This window comes from Liolophura sinensis, chromosome 8 (assembly GCF_032854445.1).
Source record: "Liolophura sinensis isolate JHLJ2023 chromosome 8, CUHK_Ljap_v2, whole genome shotgun sequence".
NCBI lineage: Eukaryota > Metazoa > Mollusca > Polyplacophora > Chitonida > Chitonidae > Liolophura > Liolophura sinensis.
The window spans coordinates 25,000,318-25,020,042 of NC_088302.1; the positions used below are offsets into that span (position 1 = coordinate 25,000,318).

The window sequence follows — 19,725 nt, forward strand, 5'->3', positions numbered from 1 at the left end:
GGTTGCTGCCTTATAAGTGAAATATTCTTTAATGCTTGTTTCCACAAGAGGAAGTTTTGCCGCATGTTTTTGTTATTATCTGCTGTATCACTAGAACTTTTGAAAATGAAGGCAAAAAAATGTATTGACTGCTATATTGTCAACGAACATTGCTGTCGGCCATAGATATACAGACAAGTGTTACTACTGGCTGGCACATGCCTTCCTGACTCCGTAGGTATCCAGACAAGTTTTACTATTGGCTGGCAAATGCCTTCCTGACTCCGGAGGTATACAGACAAGTATTACTATTGGCTGGCACATGCCTTCCTGACATCATAGGTACATGTTCACAGACAAGTGTTGCTATTGGCTGGCACATGCCTTCCTGACTCCGTAGGTATACAGACAAGTGTTACTATTGGCTGGCACATGCCGTCCTGACTCCGTAGGTATACAGACAAGTGTTACTATTGGCCGGCATATGCCTTCCTGACTCCGTAGGTATACAGACAAGTGTTACTATTGGCTGGCACATGCCTTCCTGACTCCGTAGGTATACAGACAAGTGTTACTATTGGCTGGCACATGCCTTCCTGACTCTGTAGGTATACAGAAAAAATACCTAACGCTTGGATTGGACGTATTCCTCATCTGTTTCCAAATATGGTAGCTTATCCAAGGCAGATTGACCAGTCGCAAGGCTCATTGTTCTGCGTGGCTCAGATAAGAGGTACAAGGATTTTTTAACTACTTTGTGCACAGTTTCCTTCCTTCATAAGCTTAGCTGTATTACTGAGTTTGTGTATTGAACACCAATCCATAAAACTGATATATCAATAGATACATATATGGTAAGCAGAATATAGCACTGTGGCCTAGTGGTTAGCTTGTTAGTGCTGCGTAATGACTCAGGAGCCTTTCACCAAAGCGGTCGCTGCGAGTTCAAATCCAGGTCATGCTGGCTTCCTTTTCAGTGATACATAAGAAGGTCTCCCAGCAAACGGCGGAAGGTCAAGGGTTTCCTCTGGGCTCTGCCCAGTTTCTTCCCACCAATTCCTACAATGAAATGAATAAATAAATAGTGCAGCTACAAGATAAATACTCATAAAATTCTTAGAAATGCACAATATGTTGTACAAATAATGATTCATTTTCAAAGGCCTCTGTGTTAACTTTAATTTCTCCCCCATTTTTTTGTCTTTTTAAGGATTCAGATCGGATAATTGCAACCGCAACCAAAAGAAGCGGGAATGCTCTTGAAGCTAGATTGGATGTGTTTGATGCGCGGAAAAATGACAGTGGTGAATACAGATGTGTTGTTGAAACACTTGCCCCCAAATACAGCTTTAAAAAAATATACATCCGTGTTTATGGTGAGTACATTTTGGTGTGTGCATGTGTGAACTCCCAAGCTAGTGTCAGACCTGTAGGTTAGACAAGGAAAGTTTAGATAAGTCACACCAAAGCAAACAGAAGGTAAAAAAATGCATATATATTGGTCAGACAAAAGGTTAGATCAGACAAAATGCGCATAGGTCAGGCAAATCAAGCTTATATATAGATCAGGTTAAAACAAGTTTTACATGGTGATCAAAGAAAAACAAACTTCGTTCAGACAAAAGCTGCCCCAAATCCCTTACTCTTAGAGATTTCTCTGATTTGTTGAGACTAGAAAAGTTAAAGTATAAGCAGCACTAATATTGAAAAATACTGTGTGTCATCTGTTTTAGTTTTGACAGCATCATTTTGTACATGTAGTAGGGCAACACTATCTGTCAACGGTAAAGAATCAATCATCAACAACAACAACAAAATAAATGGATTGGAAGTTACTCAAAGGCCAGTTTATGTACAAAATTACACCCGAATCCGTGCCTAGCTTTTTCCGTAAATCCACTGTCCAAAAGACATCTAACAATCTCTTCTAAAAGTCATCACCAACATGTGGGCTCTGTTAGTGCCATAACCATTGCATACTCTGTCAGTGTCATAACCAATATTTATTTATTTATTTCATTGGTGATAATTATATATGGAATCATACACCCACATTTCAGTTTTTTTATCTGCTCACAGTGATGAAAATACTGTTACGATGTATTAGCTACTTCAGTGACCCAAGATGTTAAAATATGAGGAAGGGGGGAATTATTTTTCCTGTTTGGTTGGGTTAATGGTACACCTATGAGCTAGGAAGTTGCCTCATTTTCACATTTTCTCCGTTGTCATATATGTGTAGCAATAAACATTGGAGCTCCCAATTTGACTTGGCGCGTAACGGGTGTTCAAAAATTTTGACAGTAGTGTTATTTAAATGATTATGATGCATGTAGTGTTGGCAGATTCCTTGCATGTGTACTTGTGCAGGCAGACATGCTGTTACAGCAGATTGCAGTTTTCGGATAAGGCTTTAGGCTTAGAATATAGTCTTTGGTGGGAGGAAGCAGGCATGGTTTTTAATTTATGTATTTGATTGGAGTTTTACGCCGTGCTCGGCGATCAGCGTTATTGTGGGAGGAAATCAGGCTTGCGAACCCACATCCATGCACAGGTTGATGGCAGATGACATGAGTTTAAGACATTTTCCCTAGATCAGTGTAAAAGATTCTGGAACTATCAGTAACCGTATGTGCATACATTTGTAAATGGATTTTAAATGCTTTTCCTGTCCATGGTATTTCAGATGAGCCAGTGGTTACTCTAACACCAGTACAGGATGTTGTTACCAGTGTGCGGGGAAGGAAAGTGGAAATGAGTGTGAATGTGTTTGTTGTAGCAGACGGTCCAGTCACCTGTAAATGGTACAAAGATGGACACGAAATCCACTCTGATGACCCTGTCTTCACATTGAAAAAGTGAGTGAGTAAAATGCACATTGCAGTGCATAAAGAGAGGTTCTGAAAATAATTGGATCAGTTTTTTGTTTTGGGCGAATCTCATTTGTTGTTTCCTTTTATAGATGGTATAAAGTAAATGGAGCATCGAGAGAAGATTAAAAAAAAAGTCATTAAATGGTGATTTAAATGTGTATTAGTATTTTGTTCAAGGTCACATTTGGAGCGGTTGTGTTATAATGTGAATGCAATGGTATTTTGTTCAGGGTCACATATGACTCAATTGTGTGATAGTAAGGATTTGTAGTATTATTTTTTTCACAGTCAAATGTAATCCAATTGTTTTATACATGTAATGTAGCTGTAAAAGTATTTTGTACAGTCACATGCCACATCACCCAATTGTTTTATACATGTAATGTAGATGTAATAGTATTTTGTACAGTCACATGCCACATGGCCCAATTGTTTCATGACTTGGATGTGTAATAGTATTGTGTTTGAAGTCACACTTGATCCGTGTGTTCATGTGGATATTTTGCATTGTTTTGTTGCATTGCAGTCCCACAAATGTGTGCAAGAATGGGGAGATGTCCCTGATTGTGAATGATGTGACACTAGATGAGGCAGGTGTCTACACGCTGCTTGCTCAGCTCAACAACAAGAACTTCACCTCCGCAGACATGGAGCTCCTGGTCTATGGTAAGGCATGAACTTTAGGCCATCCTTACAAAATTCTTTGTTACGCATATCTCAATTGTATCAGAACTTTGTACTTGATGTATTGATATCAGATTTTGTATTTTACTTCCTTGTCATGATAATTGCTTAGGATTGCCTAGGTGTGGCCGTACATGCATCCATTCATTCAGATTTTCTATTTTTCCACCCAATGTCTCAGTTCAAACCTGACGGATTGATCTTAGATTTGGTATGTAACTTTCTTGGGAATATTTTCTGTAGTTCCTTTGGGATAAATCTGAATTAAAACAGGCATTGCTTACAGTACACCTGTTTACTTTTTTGCGTAGTTTAGTTTTCTCTGCACCGTTGGACGTATCTTGAGATTCTGAAAACTTCTTATCATATCTAACCGGCCCGATAGCTCAGTTGGAAGAGCGTCCGCTTCAGGGACGGTAGATCCAGGGTCAATCCTGAGGTGGGTCACACCTACATTTAAGACTCTTAAAAGAGGGAGTGGTGACTTCCCTTGGTGTTCAGCGTTAAGGGGATAGTACGACTGGTTGACCCGTATCAGTGTAATGGCTCAGTTGGGGTGGCTTACTTGCCTTCGGTAAGGCGTCTCAGTGAAGCAGCGCTTTATAAAAGAGTGGTGGAAATCCATCCTGCAACAATTAGGCACATCACTTGCACTCCTTGATCGTCATATGATTGAAAAATTGTTACATACGACGTTAAACCCCAAGATCACTCACTCACTCACTCTCTCTTATTACATCTGAAAACCTGTTGTTATGTCTTATCATTTCTGTTTCTTCGTCCAACAGCTGGTTCTCTTCTTACTAATATTTAATTGTTTTTAATTTAACCAGCATTTAATTGCTGGTCTACTCGGCATTTTAATGACGCTGTGTTTTACATGCATCTGTTTACAGTTGGAGGAGAGGTAGAGATCTCTGTACCCGAAACAGCGCCTTATTACCCTGTGGACCAAAATAGCAGCTTAGTTTGTAAAGGGTCCGGTATACCTCCACCTAACTTAAGCTGGAGCTGGCAGCCCTGTGACTACCCTGACTGCTCAGTGATGAAGACTGCTTGGGTTAATGAAGACCAGCTTGATTGGCCTAATAATAGTGTGACGATAACAAACACAACACACACAAAGACTTTGCAGATCCTACCACAAAGTTCTGGATTCTTCAGATGCACTGCCAGAAACGAAATCGGCACCTCCAGCAGTTCGGTCCAGGTTATTCTGTCTGGTAGGTGCGACATAAAGAGTACATGTACATCTATCTACATTAAGAACGAAGAAAGAAATTGATACTGCATGTACTGTAAGTCTCCAACCTTTTCAACCACTAAAGCACTTTTTTCAGTGAAATTTATGCATAGTTATTATGAAATGAAATATTATGAAAAATATTATGAAGTAGTTATAAATGAAATGCTAAAACTGATTTGTTTGTGTCATTAAATATGCAACTTCATAAATGTGGGCAAATTATTTCTCTACACCCCTTTGTTCTCTCAGAGTGATGTTAGTTGCAGAGGTAGTTGTAAACGTTGAAGAATTGGGTTATACATATATGTTTAGGTTATTCTCTACTGGCTGTTTTGTTTTCTGCAGTGTGTAGATCTTATATAACGTATGCTACTCAGCAGTTTTGCATGTACGATATGGCCAAATGATATGGTTGGTGCCAGCTTTGTATTTAGAATCAGGCTTAATTCCATGCTGGCTGAGAATTACACGTATGGTTCTTTAAAACTGCAAAAAACAAAAAAAAAACATTGGCATAAGGCAAGTTGATGGACCTTGAAAACTGGCTCACCCAGTCTATACACTGTGCTGTGTATCAGAATACTGCATCATGTCTTCAGCATGGCATTCCAGTGAGGCAGCACCATACATTTGTCAGCTTTGGGAACATAGTGCTACATTGAGATAAAATGTTGATGTTGAAAGCATACATGTGCATGTACATAATGTTGAAAGGGTCAGTAAGTCCCAAATAAATGAACAAACCATTTCAGTTACATGGATCATTTAGCAGTTAATTTCTTTTACTAATTTTTAATTCTGTCTTAAAGACCTTAAGTGAGAAGAGAGAAGGAAGAAATGCAATACAAGGAAGAAGTATGTGTCTTTCCAAGAACACCTATTTCATAGTGCTCTGGGTTTGTCACTCTGTAGGTAGAAAACATCGTTATAGCATAATATATGTACTTTTGATGCTTGTACCTGTAATGTACACATTGGCTTAGCAGTTAAATTAGACTGTGATTTGCTGAGTTAATTGGCCGTGTTTCCTCTTGGTTGTTGCAGAGAATGAGCGTGGGTTCTGGGCTGAATTAAGCCCTTCTGAGACAGTGGAAGGAGACCAGGTCCTCATACAGTGTGGAGCCAATATGTGGATATATAAGCGTGTGGAAATCCTAGACGCCATTTCCCAGACATCAACCAGCCACACAGTACAAAAGTAAGTTTCAATAGAACCATGCAGTGTGCAGTTCCCTTAACAAAATTCCTTATCAAGGCCATTCCTAGAGTCTCTGCGGTTCTGGAAAAAGTTTGGGCTTCCAAACTGTTGGCCGCCCAAACTAAATGAGCTGTATTACAACTAACAAGTAAATTAAATAAAAATATAAATGGTTTACCATTAAAAAGTTAAGTTTTCATATAAATGTCTTTCATTCACAGACTTAAAAGCTGTTGGAAAACCTATTTTTGTGTTGTATTTTTTCGGATTTCTTTATGCACAGTCACAGCCTCACCATTAAAGTTTGGGACCAGAACCTTTACTGTTTTTGTAGATATGGCCTCGCTTGTGTAAGATTCGTGTTAAAGAGTGGACTGGCTGTTGTTTATAATATGTAATGACGTCGCATGGACACACCCTCTGTGATCTTTCCATAGGCCTGGCTACATCCTCTCTACACTGTGCAATTTGGATGTAAAATTTTTGATGTGCACAGATATTGCACTGTTACATCTGTGAAGTGTTTGCTTGATCTCGGTTAGATCTGAGATCTGTTTCAATAAACACTGCTTAACTTTCAGAAATAGAAATCTGGGCGCAGTTTCACAAAGATGTAGTACGTGTACAGTAATTGCACATAGAGAACAATGGTACGGTAATAGTAACGTACAAAAATACCATACGACAAATGTACAGTACAAAGATGGCGTAAGCGGCTTTGTGAAACTGGGCCCTGTGCTCTTCTTTTCACTAATATTTTCAACATTTCAAAGCTTTATGCTAGATGTTTCCTTTAATTCTTGCAGTAATTCAGACTTCATATCACCAAGTAACTTGTGACTAATAAAGACCACAAGGTCACAGCACAAATGTACCAGGTGTGTTGACAGAAAGCCCAACTTCACCTCATAGGCATTTTGAGGCGGCCAAACTCGGTATCGCCTGGGAAGAGATAAATTCATGGGATGCTTGGATTGAGATGTATACCATTGAAATGGTGATTGACAACTTGTCTGGAAGTCTTTATTTTATTGTTTGTTGAAATAATGAGTATAAGGAACTATTAATCTTGATTTTGACAACAGCAGCCAAGCCCACCCTAGCAGTGGAGACGCAGGATTCAGGTATAGCAATTTGCCAAATTCAGGTGCTGTCTGAGTGGCTGCATCAGTTACTTTTGTGTTAATTGCAATGTTATGGTCTTTGTTACTCCCGCTTATTGGGGTGATATGAATTCAGAAGTACTTTAAAATGATGGGAAACTTGTGTTAATCGTGTACAACTTTGAGGACAGCGGCGGCTATAGGACTGAGTTCCAGTGGCTGGAACGACTCGGAGCAGTTAGTGTGGACGGTATACTGGGAATATGCCTAACCAGTCTCAGACCTAGGTCTCCATAAAAGTAGGGGATTTTGTCTCAGTCAAAAGCTTAGGAATTTGTCCCATTGAATCCTGTTATTTTTTTACACATGGAAGCTGTTCTCTGGTATTATTTACATGTGTGTCATATCTTTTCTCTTATTTCTCAGGGGCGAGTATTCGTGGTTTGCTGAGAAAAAGTTTGAAAACATTAAGATTTCAGACAGCGGTTATTTCCAATGCATAGGTCACAACTGGAACGGTTCAACCACTGTGAGGAACATCACTCTTCAAGTCCTAGGTTAGATTTCATTGAAACGTTTACACATACATTTGTTATTTGTAGCCAGTAAGCTACATAATTTCAAAGTGGTTAGTATTTATATGGTTGTGATTCAGTATGGGCTATAACCTATTTATTAGCCACCAGTTCAAGTCCAGCTCATGCTGGCTTCCTCTCCGGCCGTATGTGGGAAGGTCTGCCAGCAACCTGCGGATGATCGTGGGTTTCCCCCGAGCTGTGCCCGGTTTCCTCCTACCATAATGCTGGCCGCCGCCGTATAAGTGAAATACTTTTGAGTACAGCGTAAAACACCAATCAAATAAATAAATAAATTAACCACCAAACCTCAATCACTTCAACTCGGGAGCAATAGCCATTCATCGAAAAACAAAAATTTAAGACAGTAAAATATTTTCACTAGTTTGGGTGTCCAAACTAGTCGTGATGGAGACAAGTCTTTATTACATCCAAACTAATTGATTTGCTTTGTTGGGAATTGTCCTTCAGCTCCTTCATGAAAATGTCTTGGAAGGGAGTTAAAACCGTTTTCTTAGATCAGGCACTGCTAAGGTAACAATGAAATGCGGTGCATGTTCAGAATATTGGTTCAGGTGTACAAGCATAGATAAGATCATGGAAGAGGAGAGGATAAACCTATTCTGTCGAGTAAAAGAAAGTTTGTTGTTTTCTCACAGCTGCTGTGCATCCCTCATTTATACAGTCTGTGGAAGGTAAGGTCTTCGCTGCCAAGGGGTCCTCAGTAACCCTGCAATGTCTGGCAAAAGGAAGACCTCGACCCACAGTGCAGTGGTTAAAAGACGGTGAGCCTATCCCAGATTCTAATTTCACAGATGTGTACATCACTGAAGACCAAAGAAGGTAAGGTTGAGTTGTGTATTGTTTCACTAGTCAGTAGATGTACAAGTATTTGTCACTGAAGTATCAGGTATCTCACAATGAAGACATTTACATCTGATTATTACATTTACCAGTCGGATGAAAATGCAAATATTGTTCCGTTCTTGGGCATAAAAGCAAATGACCTGTTTCACAAACCATGGTCATGACAAATCAACCCCCTCAGCAATTCCTGTTGGAGCTAATTACTTCAGTGGCCAAATATGCCATATTTTAGTAAGTGTGTATAATTGTGTGAATCTTAGACCTAGACATTTTGTAAGTCACCATTATCTGGCAATTTGTCACCATTGCCAGATAAGCCTACAACGCATATTACCTAACAGAGTACTGCCCCTTTGACTGATTGACCTTGTGGTTTTGTACAGTTTAATAGCTGTGGCAGAGGTTTGGCCTCTACGAGCGCCTTTTAGTTATCCAAGGATATGGTCCTAGCACTGGTTAGCTGATGTGGATGGGTGGTATGTCTTACCCGGTGTCGTTGGCATGGCATTTGTAGTTTCAAATGTAGGTAGCACTATTGATACAACTAAGTTACAATTGATAGGTGATGTATCAGAAGAAATGTTGAAAGTGACATGAAAATGTTAGCAGACAAACAAGCTAACATGTCACAGTTGTTCTAATTGTGCTTTCAGGTTTACTATCAAGTCAGCAGATGAAAGCACAGTGGGCTTGTATTCCTGTTATGCTGAGAACAGACTGGGTCACGTAGTGGGGAACATCTCTGTGGTTCTTAGTGGTAAGTCACAGCCTGTATATAAGTGGTAAGTCACAGGATGTATATAAGTGGTAAGTGACCAGCTGTATATAAGCGGTAAGTCACATTCTGCATGTAAGTGGTAAGTCACAGGCGGTATATAAGTGGTAAGTCATAGTCTGTATATAAGTGGTAAGTCACAGGATGTATATAAGTGGTAAGTCACCAGTTGTTTATAAGTCACATTCTGCATGTAAGTGGTAAGTCACAGGCCATATATAAGTGGTAATTCACAGTCTGTATATAAATGGTAAGTCAGTCTCTGTCACAGTGTGTAAATAAGTGGTAAGTCACAAGATCTACATGTTTATAAGTGGTAAGTCACAGCGTGTATAGAAGAGGTAACTCACAGTCTGTATATAAGTGGTAAGTCACAGTCTGTATATAAGTGGTAAGTCACAGTCTGTATATAAGCTATATATAAGTGGTAAGTCAGTCTGTATATAAGTGGTAAGTCACAGGCTGTATGTAAGTGGTAAGTCACAAGCTCTGCATGTATATAAGTAGTAAGTCACAGGCTGTATATAAGTGGTAAGTCACAGGCTGTATGTAAGTGGGAAGTCACAAGCTCTACATGTATATAAGTGGTAAGTCACAGTCTGTATATAAGTGGTAAGTCACAGGCTGTATGTAAGGGGTAAGTCACAGGGTGTTTATACATGTAAATGGTAAGTCACAGTCTGTATATAAGTGGTCAGTCACCAACTGTATGTAAGTGGTAAGTCACCAGCTGTTTATAAGTGATAAGTCACCAGCTCTATGTAAGTGGTATTAAAGTCATAGGCTATATGGGTTTAATGTTAAGAGTCATTTATAGTCTGTGCATTAATAATGTCAAAGTAACAATCAGTGGGGAAGTTTGTAGTCTTTTATCACTGAAGGTAAACAAAGTGTCCCATTGTACCATGTGTGCTATTGTAGCATGTGTCCTTACCATGTGACCTATTGTACCATGTGTCCTTACATGTGTGCTATTGTACCATGTGTTCTTACCATGTGTGCTATTGTACCATGTGTCCCTAACATGTGTCCTTACCATGTGAACTGAAGTAGTTACTGAAGAAAAGCATCACAGTTTGTGCTTCCAAAACACAGTGAGACAGGTGATTAATGTCAACGAAAGTTGATCAGTCAACCATCAAGTTACATTGCAAACATGCTTATGGTTTTACTCTGTACAAACAGAATCCTGAGTGTATTTTGTTTTTCTCGCTCAGATGGGATGTATCTGGATTCAATCGTGGGTCAAGCTGAGATTGGGATTATTGTTGCCATCCTGCTGGCTGCTGTTCTCATCAGCGTTCTTGTCATATTCTTACTGCGTCAGAAGCTTCAGAGAAACACGGTCAGAATTACCTTCTTGTAGATACTGTTGACATACTTTCAGAAACAGATTCTTGTAATACCTTGGATATAAGCAGGGCATGTTCTGGAGATCTTTTGATTCCAGTTTCTATTTTTTGTATGTTTTAGATGCACACAAGCTTTTCTCCCAGGTTTTATCAATTCAGGAATCAGACATATTACTGATGAAGGCATTTTATCTTAAAGTTAAAATATCATATTTTATGCGTCCGTATGTGGGAAGGTCTGCCAGCAACCTGCGGATGGTTGTGGGTTTCCCCAAGCCCGGTTTCCTCCCACCATAATGCTGGCAATCAACGTACAAGTAAAATATCATTTGTATGGCATAAAACACCAATCAAATAAATCAGAAATAAATTATATTTTATGTATATATATATATATATATATATATGCCTTATACATTGTAAATTCATACCTATTTTCCATTATTACTGAAGTACCCAATATATTTTTAAAGTCGCTGTGAGTTCAAGTCCAGCACATGCTGGCCTCCTCACCGGCTGTATGTGGGAATGTCTTCCAGTAACCTGCGGATGGTCGTGGGTTTCCCCCGGGCCCTGCCCGGTTTCCCCCCACCATAATGCTGGCCACCGTCGTAGAAGTGAAATATTCTTAAGTACAGCGTAAAGCACCAATCAATCAAATAAATATATATTAAAATCATGCATTCGAAAAGAAAAAAAAGGCTTTAATGTAGGGGCCTCCATGGCCTGGTTTTTAGCATGTTAGCACAGCTAATTAATGACCCAGGGGCCTCTTACCAATGCAGTCGCTGTGACTTCCAGTCCATTTCATACTGGCTTTCCTCTACGTGGGAAGGTCTGGTCGTGGATTTCCCCAGGCTCTGCTTGACTTCCTCCCACCATAAGGATTGGCGGCTGAGTGAAATATCTTTGAGTACGAGATAAAACACCAACCAAATAAATAAATCATAGACGTATATTTGGTAATGTCAGGTTGTGGAAGAAAGACATGGAAGAATTCTTAAGGAATATTTGGAATGGCATGAAATTTGTAGTTTGAGAAATGTCATGGAATCAAGTAAAAGATGCTGTCATTTCTTTCTTTCATAGATTTACAGTATGCAATCATTTATTTGCGTTTTTTGATTTTCAGTTGAAAGACTTGGAAAACTTCCTGAAAGCCCCAAAAGGAGAGTACAACCCAGACATTCCAGTTTCAGAACAAGCCGAGTCTTTGCCGTATGACGCCAAGTGGGAGTTCCCAAAGGAAAGACTCAGGCTGGGTATTGGATTATGTCAAAATTATTTCCGCACAAGAAGCTTGTGTACTGCACATGTGATAAGTCAGGTTTAAAAGGCTAGTGTGAGGTGGGAGTGGCAAGAGGGATGAGTGCACAACACATTGCCAAGTTTCAGTGAAATTTTCTGTACTAATTTGCATTTTATAATGTTCAGGCGATCATTTGTTCTATTGTTGGCAAGTGGGATACAGAAGTGCATATATTTACATGTAGGCACTTATTAGCATCTAGGGGGCCTCCATGGCAAAGTTGGTTAGTGCGCTAGCACAGCGTAATGACCCAGGAGTCTCTCACCAATGCAGTCATTGTGAGTTCAAGTCCAGCTCATGTTGGCTTCCTCTCCAACCGTAAGTGGGAAGGTCTGTCAGCAACCTGCAGATGGTCGTGGGTTTCCCCCGGGCTCTGTCAGGTTTCTTCCCACCATTATGCTGGCCGCCATCATTTAAGTGAAATGTTTTTGAGTACGGCGTAAAACACCAATCAGATAAATAAATATTAGCATCTACATGTACATCTTGAGAAAAAAAAATCTGCGCCATACATGTATCAACATCAAATAACAGTCACTGTAACAAAATTTTGTAGAAGTAATTTTCAGAGAGCTCTGAGCACTTTTTTTTTTGCAGCTAAAGTGGACATTCATGTTGTTGAAATAGAGTACAATGTACTACACCAAATAATCTGATAAATAAATAAATAAATACTATACCCTGCTGTTTTCTTTGATCAGGCACAGTGATTGGTCAGGGAGCATTTGGACGTGTGCTGAAGGCAGAGGCCATTGGGATTGTGGAACACATTGATGTAACACCTGTAGCTGTTAAGATGGTTAGAGGTAAGCTGTTTCTGCAAGTACTGTAAGTGGAGAATTGGTTAGGATGCCCATTTGGAAATGCGGTAATAGCCATACTCCTTACAGCGAATGTATCGCTCTCTCCACTTCCTTTACAACCCTGCCATCATTGGACAGGCTTGACCTGGGTGCCTGTGTGTTGCATGAAGACTTGTTTAGGCATACATGTGGCCTCACCACTGGTGTCCTGAGGCAGAACTATTTAATCAGCATTTATCAATAAAATTATTTTAAGTGGTGTTAAAATCAAGTTGTGCATGCTTCATTTAAAGAGAATACTTGTGTATGAAGTATTAGCAGAACCAAAGAATGAGACATCACTTCCTGCCTCCTCACCGTGACCCCGGTGACCTCAGTATTTTTCAAGATTTCTATTCAAAATTTGCTAGTGGTGACAGTGATGTAAAGCGAACAGTATGTAACGGTGCATGCACTGTCAAGAGGACAAGTGATAGTAACTGGATTTGAACCTGTCCCTCCATATTTGCATCTCAAAGTCGATGATTTCTCAAAAACTGTTAAAATTTCCAAATTTAATACGCATATTTTATCATTATGGGCGTGACCTGATTAAATTTTTAACTTTTTTCTCTGTTTCCTTAATTACTTTCTGACCGGTGCTGTCAGACCATCATCAGTCAGTTTTACAAACTCTTTGTGTTTTTTTGAAAACGGTGCATCGGGTTGAATGGAAACTTGGTACATGACTTCATCATGACAAGGTAGATTGAGTTCAAGTTTCAAGCTGCGTTTTCCATTTTCAACAAAATTATTGCCATTTTTGTTCCGTTCTGGAATTATGGGATGTATGGTGTTTAACTCCCATCACATGACACATGTCTGGTAGGAAGTAACCAGATGATGATTGCTCATTTTTCGTCTCGTGTCAGACTGCACAGACAGGGAGCAGATGATCTCTCTGATGTCAGAGTTGAAGATCCTGATTCACGTGGGACAACACCTGAACATCGTTAACCTGCTAGGAGCTGTCACCAAGGACATCAGGAGAGGTGAGAGATAGTGGTTATAGTGAAGAGATCAGTAAACTTGTAATCAGCAGTTATGACGGGTACAGTGAGATCCATGTACTTTAAACCGTATTTTCCCTTAAGTTGGCCATGTAAAAATGCCTTAAATTGATACCTTTCAGGCCAACACAGGTTCTTTTGATAAGAAATTAGTCGTATTTTTTTATTTATGTGGCCCTTTAAGTTGGATGAATCCCTCAGAATTAAGGGAAAAGTGTGATTCGAAAATTGCTGATCTTTACATGAAATACAGCTCAGTTCGCACTGCAGTGACATAATGGTGTGCCTGCCTTGTATACTGTAGACCCGGGATTCAATCTTGAATCAAGTCATGCCTGTTAAAGACTTTGGAAATCTTGGCACTACATGTACCCCTCTTCATAGTGATCGGCACGAGAGGACTGGTCAGACTGGTGTCAGTATTTCGCGTCAGGTTCGGGCATTGTGACAAAGGGCAAAGGTTGATGTCTGACTTAGCACTTCCATTTCATCAACATTCCACATGCATCATGTATTATAAACCTGACAGTTGCATGTGAATATGAATATTATTACATATGAATAAGTAAAGGGTTTAGCACCCTTTAGATAAATACATGTAATATAAGGTCAGCAACCTACTTGTATTTTACAGATGTTATCACGTTGCCTAAATCAGAATGAAAATCATAGGCAAATGGTAATTTCTTTCTTACCACAAATGATTGTAATGTGGTACATGGAGACATGAGTTGTGGTAATCTTAAACCTAAAATGTCATTGTGCAGTAACTCCAACATACGTCAATATGGGTATGGTGAAAATATGCAGTTTTCACTAAAAGAGCACTGCAGTACTGATGATTGCCTATAAATTAGGATTTAATTGAATAGCAGAAGATGATCCCAGCTTTTTGACAGCCCCCTTTTAAAAATACCCAGTGTGCCTTATGTATGGTGTGCTTATATGTATATGTACCAGTCTGAAAGTTGATCTGGCTTTGTCAGGGCCTCCGTGGCTCAGTTGGTTAGCTCGCTAGCGCAGCGTAATGACCCAGGAGTCTCTCACCAATGCGGTCGCTGTGAGTTAAAGTCCAGCTCATGCTGGCTTCCTCTCCGTCTGTACGTGGGCAAACTGCGGATGGTTGTGGGTTTCCCCCAGGCTGTGCCCGGTTTCCACCCACCATAAAGCTGGCCACTGTTGTATAAGTGAAATATTCTTGAGTACGGCGTAAACACCAATCAAATAAATAAATAAATCTAGCTTTGTCTCTTGTTGTTTGTGTATACAGGTGAGTTATATGTTATTGTGGAGTACTGCCCCTTTGGTGACATTGTGTCTTCTTGTTTGTGTGTACAGGTGAGCTATATGTTATCGTGGAGTACTGCCCCTTTGGTAACATGAGAAACTACTTGCTGAAGCACAAGGATAGTTTCAAGGACACGATGGAGGACTACCGCGACCCAGTGATAGAGAAGCGACGCGAGGCCAACCGTGATTCCACACAGCCGTACTACATGAACAAGGCTGAGCCGTACTCAGGTAGCCACCTGGTGGGCCCAGCACTCACTACCAAGAACCTTGTGTGCTTTGCATTCCAAGTGGCTCGAGGTATGGAGTACCTGGCCTCCAGAAAGGTAAGTAACTCATAATTTCAGAAAAAGGATCTTGTATTCTGTCACTGATGTTCTTTCAGTAGAAATCAAAAATATATTAAAGGTGAACTGCAACGGTTTTGATCTGAAACTGAAAGTTACTAAAGTTAATACACAGTGATGATTGTGTTATATATTGTTTTGTGTGTGTGTATGGTCAGACTTGTGGCCAGAAATATATCACACAGATGTGGACAGTCCCTAATTTTCTCATAATGCCATGGATTGTTCCCCTTGGATTTTGGAACATCATGGCATTAAAGTGGCCCTGGTTTATTCAGCTGAAGGTGAATAGCGGCACAAGAAACTCTTCTTTTTTGTAACATGAAAACTAGGCATCATGAATGATATGATGTTCTAAAAGTCAAATGGGTTTAAACTTTTTTTCAAACTTTGAATTACCTTGAAAAGTCATAGGTTAAGATTAAACATAAATTAATAATGAATTGTCATTACTAAGAAAACGTATGTATACATACAATAACAGCAGAATGAACATATTCTTTGTTGTAGTATATTCATCGTGATCTGGCAGCTAGAAATGTATTGATAGCAGAAGACAACATTGTGAAGATCTGTGATTTTGGATTGGCTAAGGAATGTTACCGTACAGAAGAGTACCACAAGAAAGGAGATGTGAGTGATATAAGGACACGTGCTAATGTCACAATGAAACTGTTGCGGTTTTTCATGTTATTGAAAGTATACTCTTTTAAAAATAGTTATAGGACAGTTATATTTTCTCTTTTTCCTTTTCGCTAGTAGAAAATGGTAGCAAAACACATACACGTACCTGTGATGAAATGGCATCTGATCCACAGAGCCTTTGTTTGCTACCAACTGTCCACAGAGCCTTTATTTGCTACCAACTGTCCTCAGAGCCTTTATTTGCTACCAACTGTCCATAGAGCCTTTATTTGCTACTAACTGTCCACAGAACCTTTATTTGCTACTAACTGTCCACAGAGCCTTTATTTGCTACCAACTGTCCACAGAGCCTTTATTTGCTACTAACTGTCCACAGAGCCTTTATTTTCTACTAATTGTCCACAGAGCCTTTATTTGCTACTAACTGTCCTACATAACAGCTCACCAGACTATACTTCAGGATCAAAATATTTGTCTGATCTGCTGATTTTAAGGGAAATATGGATTTTCAGTGTATCTAATCTTTGATCAACATGGTAAAAAGTATTTGTTTTAATAATAGGAGTTAGCTAGTAGGAGGAATTTCAGCTGATTTTGATGGCAAATATTTTCTTCCCTGAATCCAGCTAGATCTGAATTTGAGTGAATACCATGACTAAGTAAATGCATTGCCATCTAATGTTTGTTGTTCTTCAGGGCCCTGTACCAGTGAAGTGGATGGCAATAGAATCTCTTACTCACAGACTGTATACCACGAAGAGTGATGTGTAAGCTACCATAATTCATCAACTTTTTAATATGATTCTGTAGATAATATGCTGTCAGAATATACTTGAGCAAACATCTTGCAAATACCTTGCAAAAAAAAAGATTACAGTATTGAGTTCTAGTCTATTAACATGATGTAGACTGATTTTTAAAATTGTTAAAACGGTGCATGAATTCAGAGAGAAACATTAAGACTGATTGTTTAAATTGTTAAAATGGTACAACACTTCAGAGAGTAACATCATTTAGACTGATTGTTTAAATTGTTAAAATGGTACAACAGTTCAGAGAGAAACATCAGTTCAGAGAGAAACATCATTTAGATTGATTGTTTAAATTTATGTAGATATTTATTTATTTATTGACTTAGTTATACAGTTTCTCCCTTTTTTTCTACCACGTGAGGAGTTGACTGTTGAAAAGTGTTTTCATGTCAACACTGTATTTGAAGAACTGCGTTACTTTGAACTTTGAAGAGTTTGAAATAAGCCAAACCTGAAATAAGCCAAATGTGAAATAAACCTGAAATAAGCCAAACCTGAAATAAGCCAAATCTGTGTATTTTGATTATCAATACCATGCCCTATAGCACTGCTTGCTGGTCAATGTGCCCTGACAGGCATATCTTGAAGATTTGATGCTCTTGTTTATTACTATTCCTTTGGCAATTTGCAGGTGGTCTTATGGGGTACTTTTGTGGGAGTTATTTACACTTGGTAAGTTAGTACTCAATTACCTTTCAAACAGGAGCAAACACTCAGTGTCAAATTAACCACATCGTGAGCAACTTTTTGTAAGCATGATGTACTTACAGTCAGATTAAACATCTTCCTGAGACTAATGTAAAGTTTATCTGATCTGTGAAAACAGCGATGTTGGCCAGTTGTTTTGTGGAATACTTTTTCTGTAGAAGTACATATTGTAAAATGTCAATTTTGTGATGTATTTAATATTTCCCAACCAGCATAACTAATTTTTTTTGGCTCTTTCTTTTGAATAATACATCAGCTTTTCCATTTGAGATTGCTTAGTTGAATGTTTTTGTTTTTATTTTATTCTTGAATTAATGTATGTAAATAACTCTAAATGGACCACCTCAAATATAGCACCAACCTCTGAAATTCTTTCTTGAACATGTAAGTCTCACTCTAAAGCCTAATTTCACCTTAATACATGAGTTTCACACCTGTCTCAGGTGGAAACCCTTACCCTGGCATGGAGATCAACGAGTCTTTCATCATGAAACTGAAGAATGGCTACAGAATGGAGAAACCACCTTTTGCTTCTGACGAGATGTATGTATGGGTGGACAGCATATTTTAGCTCTGTGATGCATGTGGAATGAGTGCCTGATTCTGGTCTTACACCACTTTAGAGGTATTTCGGCCATATCGTGGTGAAATGTGTGGAGATATGGAATATGGTAAAATGTTTGGAAAACTTGTCTTTCCAGTTGTCAGATTCTTTCTTTTTTTTTTTGTACCAGTCACAGGTGTCAAGTTCAGACTCTTTTATTCAGCAAAGGCAATAAAAGTCCTATCGTATCATGTGACCTGTCAAAAATGTTATGCATCTGATCATATTCATTACAACATATGCATCTGAAAATTTGTTTATTCATTTATTTAATTGGTGTTTTACACTGTATTCAAGAATATTTCACTCATATAATGGTGGGGGCCTCCATGGCTCAGTTGGTTAGCGCGCTAGCGCAGCGTAATGACCCAGGAGTCTCTCACCAATGCGGTGGCTGTGAGTTCAAGTCCAGCTCATGCTGGCTTCCTCTCCGGCCGTATGTGGGAAGGCCTGCAGCAACCTGCGGATGGTTGTGGGTTTCCCCCCGGGCTGTGCCCGGTTTCCACCCACCATAATGCTGGCCGCAGTTGTATAAGTGAAATATTTTTGAGTACGGCGTAAAACACCAATCAAATAAATAAATAAATAAATAACATATAATGGTGGCCAGCATTATAATGGGAGGAAACCTGACAGAACTGCGACAAACCCACGACCATCAGCAGGCTGCTGCAAGACCTTCCCACTTACCGCCGGAGTGGAAGCCAGCAAGAGCTGGACTTGAACACCAATCAAATAAGAGGTGGCATGCTAACCACGGAGGCCCCCGTCAGAAAAAGGTTTCACAAATAGCTATTTAGAGTAGACAAACATGAAGGAAATTGAGGAGCTGAAAATTTGTGAAATTTATAAGAACCTTTGGGAAAGAGGTGTAATAAGTACATCTGAAACACTGTGAGACAGGTGATTGGTAAATTAATGTCAACAAAGGTTGTCTATCATTTTTGACAAGTCACATGATACTGTAGGACCGTTTTTAACTTTAGCAACATAAGAGTGTAAACTGGAAACTTTCCTATTGATTGGGAACATATAATGGGGATAGGCCTCACTGTCTGAAAAGTTTTAGAAAAGCTACATGTACACACCCTTTTACCCCCACAAATTTATGTTGAACATTTGTCACCTTGAGCTCACTGTGTGTGTGCTGGTCCTCATCGGTACAGGGTAATTAGTGTGTACGAAACTCGATGTTTGTATTCCTCCTTTAGGTACAAAGTAATCATGAGTTGTTGGAACATGGACGCTGATGCCAGGCCTGGTTTTGATGAGCTGGTCACTATGATGGGAGAATTCCTGGAGGAAAATGTGAAACAGGTAATTTAAAAATGCAGTTTTGTGTGAAATAAAATGTTATTTGTGATATCTTAAAAAGTACTGCATGTATTGAACTCGGTTTTGCACACATGTCATGCACAATAACATGAGGGGGGGGGGGGTCCATCATTAATGCGCTGTATGCACATTAATTACTGTAAATACAAAATTCATTTTTTTTTGTATTGA

At 39.2% G+C, this 19,725-nt stretch overlaps 1 protein-coding gene across 1 annotated transcript in view; it reads left to right on the plus strand.

Moving 5' to 3' along the window:
- LOC135472860 (vascular endothelial growth factor receptor kdr-like) overlaps positions 1-19,725 on the plus strand; it is a 47,902-nt gene that overhangs the window by 21,974 nt on the left and 6,203 nt on the right. The window contains exons 6-23 of the mRNA XM_064752566.1: positions 1,190-1,355; positions 2,666-2,837; positions 3,379-3,518; positions 4,433-4,759; positions 5,827-5,980; positions 7,510-7,640; positions 8,318-8,501; positions 9,179-9,282; positions 10,518-10,645; positions 11,785-11,914; positions 12,663-12,767; positions 13,676-13,795; positions 15,152-15,429; positions 15,961-16,083; positions 16,792-16,862; positions 17,539-17,579; positions 18,059-18,158; positions 19,431-19,536. Coding sequence (XP_064608636.1) covers positions 1,190-1,355; positions 2,666-2,837; positions 3,379-3,518; positions 4,433-4,759; positions 5,827-5,980; positions 7,510-7,640; positions 8,318-8,501; positions 9,179-9,282; positions 10,518-10,645; positions 11,785-11,914; positions 12,663-12,767; positions 13,676-13,795; positions 15,152-15,429; positions 15,961-16,083; positions 16,792-16,862; positions 17,539-17,579; positions 18,059-18,158; positions 19,431-19,536 — 2,580 coding nt within the window. The remainder of the gene's footprint in view (positions 1-1,189; positions 1,356-2,665; positions 2,838-3,378; positions 3,519-4,432; positions 4,760-5,826; positions 5,981-7,509; positions 7,641-8,317; positions 8,502-9,178; positions 9,283-10,517; positions 10,646-11,784; positions 11,915-12,662; positions 12,768-13,675; positions 13,796-15,151; positions 15,430-15,960; positions 16,084-16,791; positions 16,863-17,538; positions 17,580-18,058; positions 18,159-19,430; positions 19,537-19,725) is intronic.